Source organism: Oncorhynchus nerka, linkage group LG7 (genome assembly GCF_034236695.1).
Source record: "Oncorhynchus nerka isolate Pitt River linkage group LG7, Oner_Uvic_2.0, whole genome shotgun sequence".
Lineage (NCBI taxonomy): Eukaryota > Metazoa > Chordata > Actinopteri > Salmoniformes > Salmonidae > Oncorhynchus > Oncorhynchus nerka.
In genome coordinates, this window is record NC_088402.1 from 83001907 (window position 1) to 83011753 (window position 9847).

Genomic DNA, 9847 nt, shown 5'->3' on the forward strand with positions numbered 1-9847 from the left:
TTTTTCTCTCGCCTCGTTTCACTGCCAAAAATTAAATTAAACCATCTAGTGTTCAGCGAAATAACAACACAACGTCAAATACAGGTAGACTAGTCAAATAATTAACATCCAATCACATTAATCGTTACTCTCTCGCGGGAATTCCACTAACGGTCTGTATGTAGCCAAACGTACCTGCTGCTCATTCCGTTTGCTCGAAGATGGATAAATGGTTAAAAAAAAGTAAGGCCTGCGTCCATAGAGACACATACCTGCTCTACTGGTAATACTGCTACTACCAGCAGTACTACACCTGCACCTGTCAACGACACAAGTTGTTCTGCTTCCATAGAGACACATACCTGCTCTACTGGTAATACTGCTACTACCAGCAGTACTACACCTGCACCTGTCAACGACACAAGTTGTTCTGCTTCCATAGAGACACATACCTGCTCTACTGGTAATACTGCTACTACCAGCAGTATTAGACCTGCACCTGTCAACAACACAAGTTGTTCTGCTTCCATAGAGACACATACCTGCTCTACTGGTAATACTGCTACTACCAGCAGTACTACATCTGCACCTGTTGACAACACAAGTTGTTCTGCTTCCATAGAGACACATACCTGCTCTACTGGTAATACTGCTACTACCAGCAGTACTACATCTGCACCTGTTGACAACACAAGTTGTTCTGCTTCCACGAGCACATCCAATGCTAGCATGAGTAATTCTACATTTGTTGTTAGCCCAGCTAGCACGGACACTGACATTTGTGAATCTGATGCAGTGGAAGAGCTACTGCCTCCTTACCCGGGAAAGCACCAAGCTACTGCCTCCTTACCCGGGAAAGCACCAAGCTACTGCCTCCTTACCCGGGAAAGCACCAAGCTACTGCCCCCTTACCCGGGAAAGCACCAAGCTACTGCCTCCTTACCCGGGAAAGCACCAAGCTACTGCCCCCTTACCCGGGAAAGCACCAAGCTACTGCCTCCTTACCCGGGAAAGCACCAAGCTACTGCCTCCTTACCCGGAAAGCACTGCTACTGCCCCCTTACCCGGGAAAGCACCAAGCTACTGCCCCCTTACCGGGAAAGCACCAAGCTACTGCCCCCTTACCCGGAAAGCACCAAGCTACTGCCCCTTACCCGGAAAGCACCAAGCTACTGCCTCCTTACCCGGGAAAGCACCAAGCTACTGCCTCCTTACCGGGAAAGCACCAAGCTACTGCCCCCTTACCGGAAAGCACCAAGCTACTGCCCCCTTACCGGGAAAGCACCAAGCTACTGCCTCCTTACCGGAAAGCACCAAGCTACTGCCTCCTTACCCGGGAAAGCACCAAGCTACTGCCTCCTTACCCGGGAAAGCACCAAGCTACTGCCTCCTTACCCGGGAAAGCACAAAGCTACTGCCTCCTTACCCGGGAAAGCACCAAGCTACTGCCTCCTTACGCGGGAAAGCACCAAGCTACTGCCTCCTTACGCGGGAAAGCACCAAGCTACTGCCTCCTTACCCGGGAAAGCACCAAGCTAATGCCCCCTTACCCGGGAAAGCACCAAGCTACTGCCTCCTTACGCGGGAAAGCACCAAGCTACTGCCTCCTTACGCGGGAAAGCACCAAGCTACTGCCTCCTTACCCGGGAAAGCACCAAGCTAATGCCCCCTTACCCGGGAAAGCACCAAGCTACTGCCTCCTTACGCGGGAAAGCACCAAGCTACTGCCTCCTTACCCGGGAAAACACCAAGCTACTGTCTCCTTACCCGGGAAAGCACCAAGCTACTGCCTCCTTACCCGGGAAAGCACCAAGCTACTGCCTCCTTACCCGGGAAAGCACCAAGCTACTGCCCCCTTCATCAAACAACATTGTTTCACAACGCATCAGTGACATGGCAGGAGATGTTTTGAAACAATTACTGCTTTGCAGACAAGCCAGTGAATTCTATGCGTTACAGCTGGATGAGTCAACAGACGTGGCGGCCTGGCACAGCTCCTGGTATATGTCTGTTACAGCTGGATGAGTCAACAGACGTGGCGGGCCTGGCACAGCTCCTGGTATATGTCTGTTACAGCTGGATGAGTCAACAGACGTGGCGGGCCTGGCACAGCTCCTGGTATATGTCTGTTACAGCTGGATGAGTCAACAGACGTGGAGGGCCTGGCACAGCTCCTGGTATATGTCTGTTACAGCTGGATGAGTGAACAGACGTGGAGGGCCTGGCACAGCTCCTGGTATATGTCTGTTACAGCTGGATGAGTCAACAGACGTGGAGGGCCTGGCACAGCTCCTGGTATATGTCCGTTACAGCTGGATGAGTCAACAGACGTGGAGGGCCTGGCACAGCTCCTGGTATATGTCTGTTACAGCTGGATGAGTCAACAGACGTGGCGGGCCTGGCACAGCTCCTGGTATATGTCTGTTACAGCTGGATGAGTCAACAGACGTGGCGGGCCTGGCACAGCTCCTGGTATATGTCTGTTACAGCTGGATGAGTCAACAGACGTGGAGGGCCTGGCACAGCTCCTGGTATATGTCTGTTACAGCTGGATGAGTCAACAGACGTGGCGGACCTGGCACAGCTCCTGGTATATGTCTGTTACAGCTGGATGAGTCAACAGACGTGGCGGGCCTGGCACAGCTCCTTGTATATGTCTGTTACAGCTGGATGAGTCAACAGACGTGGTGGGCCTGGCACAGCTCCTGGTATATGTCTGTTACAGCTGGATGAGTCAACAGACGTGGCGGGCCTGGCACAGCTCCTGGTATATGTCTGTTACAGCTGGATGAGTCAACAGGCCTGGCACAGCTCCTGGTATATGTCTGTTACAGCTGGATGAGTTAACAGACGTGGAGGCCTGGCACAGCTCCTGGTATATGTCTGTTACAGCTGGATGAGTCAACAGACGTGGCGGGCCTGACACAGCTCCTGGTATATGTCTGTTACAGCTGGATGAGTCAACAGACGTGGAGGGCCTGGCACAGCTCCTGGTATATGTCTGTTACAGCTGGATGAGTCAACAGACGTGGCGGACCTGGCACAGCTCCTGTTATATGTCTGTTACAGCTGGATGAGTCAACAGACGTGGAGGCCTGGCACAGCTCCTGGTATATGTCCGTTACGTTTATGGGGGGGTCAATTAAGGAAGACATCCTCTTCTGCAAACCATTGGAAACCAGGACAACAGGAGAGGATATTTTTAAAGTACTGGACAGCTTTGTGACATCAAATGGACTTTGGTGGTCAAGAGGGTAGTAAGTTTTAAGTTCCTCGGCGTACACATCACAGACAAACTGAATTGGTCCACCCACACAGACAGAAGGCTGAAGAAATTCGGCTTGTCACCAAAAGCACTCACAAACTTCTACAGATGCACAATCGAGAGCCTCCTGTCGGGCTGTATCACCGCCCACAACCGTAAGGCTCTACAGAGGGTAGTGAGCTCTGCACAACGCATCACCGGGGGCAAACTACCTGCCCTCCAGGACACCTACACCACCCGATGTCACAGGAAGGCCATAAAGATCATCAAGGACAACAACCACCCGAGCCACTGCCTGTTCACCCGTTATCATCCAGAAGGCGAGGTCAGTACAGGTGCATCAAAGCAGGGACCGAGAGACTGAAAAACAGCTTCTATCTCAAGGCCATCAGACTGTTAAACAGCCACCGCTAACATTGAGTGGCTGCTGCCAAAATACTGACTCAACTCCAGCCACTTTAATAATGGGAATTGATGGAAATTGATGTAAAATATATCACTAGCCACTTTAAACAATGCTACTTAATATAATGTTTACATACCCTACATTACTCATCTCATATGTATATGTATATACTGTACTCTATATCATCTACTGCATCTTTATGTAATACATAGTGGAGTGGTAATGCGCGTGCAAGCAGTTGCTCCCTACGCCACTTGGGTACATTGCAGCATCCACCGAGAGGCTCTTGCTGCCAAGGGAATGCCTGACAGATTGAAAGATGTTTTGGACACTACACTGAAAATGGTTACCTTTGTTAAAGCAAGGCCCCTGAATTCTCGTGTATTTTCTGCACTAAGAAATTATATGGGCAGTGACCATGTAACACGTTTACAACATACAGAAGTGACCTGGTTATTAAGGGGCAAAGTATTGACTTTTTTTATTTATTGAGAGACGAGCAAAGTTTTCATTACTGACCATCATTTTCACTTGTCTGACTGCTTGCATGATGACGAGTTTCTCACACGACTGGCCAATCTGGGTGATGTTTTTTCTCGTCTGAATGATCTAAATCTAGGATTACAGGGACTCTCCGCAACTATATTCAATGTGCGGGACAAAATTGAGGCTATGATTAAGATATTGGAGCTCTTCTCTGTCTGCATTAACAAGGACAACACATAGGTCTTTCCATCATTGTATGAGTTTTTGTGTGCAAATGAACTCAAGCTTACAGACAATGTCAAATGTGATACAGAAAAGAACCTAAGTGAGTTTGGTGCGCAATTACATAGGTACTTTCCTGAAACGGATGACACAAACAACTGGATTCATTATCCCTTTCATGCCCTGCCTCCAGTCCACTTACTGATATCTGAACAAGAGAGCCTCATCAAAATTGCAACAAGCGGTTCTGTGAAAATGTTATTTAATCAGAAGCCACTGCCAGATTTCTGGATTGGGCTGCTTTCAGAGTATCCTGCCTTGGCCAATTGCACTGATGCAACCACATACCTACGTGAGAGGACATTCTCAGCACTCACTAGCATGAAAACTAAATACAGGCACAGACTGTGTGTGGAAATGATTTAAGACTGAGACGCTCTCCAATATAACCCAACATTGCAGAGTTACAGTATGTGCATCCTTTCAAGCACACTCTTCTCATTAACCTGTGGTGAGTTATTTACAATTTTCGATGAACAAATAAGGTTTTATATGTAAGATGGTTAAATAAAGAGCAAAATGATTGATTATTATTATATTATTATTTGTTCCCTGGTCCTATAAGAGCTCTTTGTCACTTCCCACGAGCCGGGTTGTAACAAAAACTCCCACTCATTCTTATGTTTATTAAATGTATTGTATAGTGTGTGTGGGAGGCAGGGTTACAAGGATGGCAAAAAACAATATTTGAGAGTGAGCTGACCCTGGTGCTAGAGGGGGTACAGCTGACCCTGGTGCTAGAGGGGGTACAGCTGACCCTGGTGCTAGAGGGGGTACAGCTGACCCTGGTGCTAGAGGGGGTACAGCTGACCCTGGTGCTAGAGGGGGTACAGCTGACCCTGGTGCTAGAGGGGTACAGCTGACCCTGGTGCTAGAGGGGTACAGCTGACCCTGGTGCTAGAGGGGTACAGCTGACCCTGGTGCTAGAGGGGTACAGCTGACCCTGGTGCTAGAGGGGTACAGCTGACCCTGGTGCTAGAGGGGGTACAGCTGACCCTGGTGCTAGAGGGGGTACAGCTGACCCTGGTGCTAGAGGGGGTACAGCTGACCCTGGTGCTAGAGGGGGTACAGCTGACCCTGGTGCTAGAGGGGGTACAGCTGACCCTGGTGCTAGAGGGGGTACACAGCTGGAGGTTGAATGTTTGAAGGAGTACAGGACTATAAAAAGTTTGGGAACCACTGGTCTACACTGACTGAAGTGGATTTAACAAGTGGCATCATTAAGGGATCATAGCTTTCACCTGGATTCACCTGGTCAGTCTATGTCATGGAAAGAGCAGATGTTCTTAATGTTTTGTACACTCAGTGTATACCACACTAGCCGACAATGTCACCAGACATAACCAAGCTAATTTATTTACAATGTAATGTACAGAACAACACAGGAAAAAGTAGCCACCCTTTGCCTTGATGACAGCTTTGCACACTCTTGGCATTCTCTCAACCAGCTTCATGAGGTAGTCACCTGGAACGCATTTCAATTAACAGGTGTGCCTTGTTAAAAGTTAAATTGTGAAAATGCGTTCCTTAATGCGTTTGAGCCATTCAGTTGTGTTGTGACAAGGTGGGGTTGGTATACAGAAGATTGCCCTATTTGGTAAAAGACCAAGTCCAAATTATGGCAAGAACAGCTAAAATAAGCAAAGAGAAAGGACAGTCCATCAATACTTTAACACATGAAAGTAGTGCTGGTGACAATGTCTGTGATTTATTTAGTTTTCAAGGCACACTTAACCAGCATGGCTAACACAGCATTCTGCAGCATTACGCCATCCCATCTGGTTTGGGCTTAGTGAGACTATTGTTTGTTTTTCAACAGGACAATGACCCAACACACCTCCAGGCTGTGTAAGGGCTATTTGACCAAGAAGGAGAGTAATGGAGTGCTGCATCAGATGACCTGGCCTCCACAATCCCCAGACCTCGACCCAGTTGAGATGGTTTGGGACGAGTTTGGGATGAGTTTGGGACGAGTCGGACCGCAGAGTGACGGAAAAGCAGCCAACAAGTTTGTTGTTACAGCCTGAATTCAAAATGGAATTTAATGAAAGTGAAAATGTTTTTAGAAATTTTAGCAAATATATATTGAAAATTAAATGCATAAATATCTAATTGACTTTACTTAAGCATATGTGGGAACTCCTTCAAGACTGTTGGAAAAGCATTCCAGGTGAAGCTGGTTGAGAGAATGCCAAGAGTGTGTAAACCTGCCATCAAGGCAAACTGGCTGTTTGGAGAATCTCAAATATTAATCATGTTTTGATTTGTTTAACACTTTTTTGGTTACTACATGATTCCATGTGTTCTTTCATAGTTTTGATGTCTTCACTATTATTCTACAAAGCAGAACATACTTAAAAAATAAAGAAAAACCTTTGAATGAGTAGATGTTCTAAAACTTTTGACCAGTACTGTATATTCTGTTCTCAAAAGGAGGGCCCCTCAACAAGGTCTAAAATGGTAAAATGTAGGCCACCGTAGCCAGTTCATATAGATCAGTGATTCTCAAAATGTTTCATGTACCACCAAGTTCGTTTTACCCTGCCTGGAGTACCCCTGCACTAGTGATAGCGGATATAGGTTGATGATATAGCAGGAGAGGATGTAGTTACCTGACGTGTCCCACAGACTGAGCTCCACACGCTGCTCCTCAAGTTCCAGACACGCTGTGTAGTTCTCAAACACTGTGGGAACATAAGTCTGAGGAGAGGAATGACATAGCAGTCTGTTAACATCCTCCCTGCTACAAGTGATGGACTTCATTTTCACAATTCAGATCTACATTAAAGTGAAATACAGTCTTCTAATACGACAATAGTAAACATTTGAGTGTAAACGAATTAGCAGGCTAGCCCAATAAAAATGAATGGACAAAAATGGTGCATGATCATATGTCTTTTTCAATGTGGTGATGAAACCCATTTCAACGTGGTGATGATCAGAAGCCTACAGTAGAACATGTAATATAATCCGATGTGAAAACGGTGAATTATTGGACATGCGCATCATGTCGTAGATACAGGCATCCTGGCCCGAAGCGGATGATGCTCTATCAGAAATTGATCCATCGTCAATTTATTCCCAACTTTTAAAAGAGCCGTTTATGAGGCTGATCAAATCCTCAGAAACACGTGCTCAATCAATATGGAATATTTGCAGAACACATATAATGTGTATCTTAAAATGATAGTATTGCAACAGGAGAACAAATATTCGCATACCTCTGGGTAACAATCCTTCGCGAGGACTTGCAACATCGCAGTTTTTCCGCATTGAACATCCCCAACAAGAACCAGTTTACATCTCACCACCAACGGCTGTGGATTTCTCCTTTCCTTCATATTTGTAACAGTCAAGAACACACGTCTTTATTAAAGAAAAATAGTAAAAACGCGAAATCCAAAAGAAAAACGTCCTTGTTAGCGGTAGAGTACCGTAGCCTATTCTGAAGTGTGGTCTAGTCCTAGAAGGATGCTTGCATTTGGTGTAATGAGAGTCGATACTGCGTCTCTTTATAGTGCGCTCCAACAGCCAATGGGCGCGCGGTTTTCCTGACTCTCTTGTATTTCTTTCACAGCCGCAGAGTTCTATTGTCCCTGACCGCTGAAATTAAATGGGTTATATTGCCTTATGCCAGGTAGTTATAGAAATACAATTTTAAACCTAAATAATCCACATAAAATTATTATGACTTTGTTTATGAGACAGTTTTTCTCTAGGGCTTCAAGTCAAGATGGCAATCATTTACATTTAAGTCATTTAGCAGACGCTCTTATCCAGAGCGACTTACAAATTGCAATATGTGCTGGAGAGATCCAAGTCCAACACAAATCTGAAAGAAAACACACAAACTTTGTAACCCTAAACCTCACTATTTCCAATGGCAGTTATTTTAGCCTACCTGTTCATTTGCATTTCATTACACTCAAATAATATATGCAGGCTACTGTATTAGTATGTTGGTCAGTCATTAAATCAAGTTGGCATATTATTCCTCAGGACATTCTGTATGGTCTGGTCTGTTGCTCTAGATCTAGGCTTTAAGTTCACCAATTCAATCATTAGATTGACTTAACTCTGCAAGATCCATAGATCAAAGAACTCTTAGAAAAAAAAGGTGCTATCTAGAACCTTAAAAGGGTTCTTTGGCTGTCCCAATAGGAGAACCCTTTGAATAACCCTTTTTGGTTCCAGGTAGAACTCTTTTGGGTTCCACGAAGAACCCTTTCCACAGAGGGTTCTAGTTGGAACCCAAACGGGTTCTACCTGAAACAAAAAAGGGTTCTCCTATGAGGACAGCCAAAGAACCCATTTGGAACCCTTTTTTCTAGGCATCAGGGCTGAGGACAATAGCCATCAGACAATTTCCACTGTTAGATAATTAGTCTGCTTTCATCAGAACCACAGGCTCAAATCCCTGGGCAGAGTTGTGGGATGGACTACATCTAGTTAGTCTGCTGTCATCAGAACCACAGGCTCAAATCACTGGGCAGAGTTGTGGGATGGACTACATCTAGTTAGTCTGCTGTCATCAGAACCACATGCTCAAATCCCTGGGCAGAGTTGTGGGATGGACTACATCTAGTTAGTCTGCTGTCATCAGAACCACAGGCTCAAATCACTGGGCAGAGTTGTGGGATGGACTACATCTAGTTAGTCTGCTGTCATCAGAACCACAGGCTCAAATCACTGGGCAGAGTTGTGGGATGGACTACATCTAGTTAGTCTGCTGTCATCAGAACCACAGGCGCAAATCCCTGGGCAGAGTTGTGGGATGGACTACATCTAGTTAGTCTGCTGTCATCAGAACCACAGGCTCAAATCACTGGGCAGAGTTGTGGGATGGACTAAATCTAATTAGTCTGCTGTCATCAGAACCACAGGCTCAAATCACTGGGCAGAGTTGTGGGATGGACTACATCTAGTTAGTCTGCTGTCATCAGAACCACAGGCTCAAATCACTGGGCAGAGTTGTGGGATGGACTACATCTAATTAGTCTGCTGTCATCAGAACCACAGGCTCAAATCACTGGGCAGAGTTGTGGGATGGACTAAATCTAATTAGTCTGCAGAAATAATGACAGTGATGAAGTTTTCAAAGTAATCTAAACCATCACTTCCCAACCCTCTTCTCGGGGACCACCAGACATTTCACATCATTTTGTTGTTGCCCGGAACTGGCACAACTGATTCCATTAGTCAAGGGCTTGGTGATAGTTGCCTAATGGAATCAGGTATGCCAGTTTAGGGCTGGTGTTCCCAGAGAAGACGTTTGGGAATTAATGAACCATCATCATATTTTTATAGATATTTTTTCAACGAGTAGTTTGAGCTCCAATCCTTGATTTGTCATCCATCTATTTAACTTTAATTGTCAACTTCACTAACCTAACATAAGAGCAACCAATGTTAGGTTAGTCATGAGGTTC

The 9847-nt window shown here is 45.8% G+C and overlaps 1 protein-coding gene across 1 annotated transcript in view; it reads right to left on the reverse strand.

Annotated features, from left to right (window-relative positions):
* LOC115118600 (rho-related GTP-binding protein Rho6-like) overlaps positions 1-7870 on the reverse strand; it is a 29468-nt gene extending 21598 nt beyond the window's left edge. Inside the window, exons 1-2 of the mRNA XM_029647272.2 lie at positions 7640-7870; positions 7031-7118 (exon numbers count right to left, since the gene is read on the reverse strand). Of these exons, the coding sequence (XP_029503132.1) occupies positions 7031-7118; positions 7640-7759 (208 nt within the window). The 5' untranslated portion in view covers positions 7760-7870. The remainder of the gene's footprint in view (positions 1-7030; positions 7119-7639) is intronic.
* Between the last annotated feature and the right edge of the window lie 1977 nt (positions 7871-9847).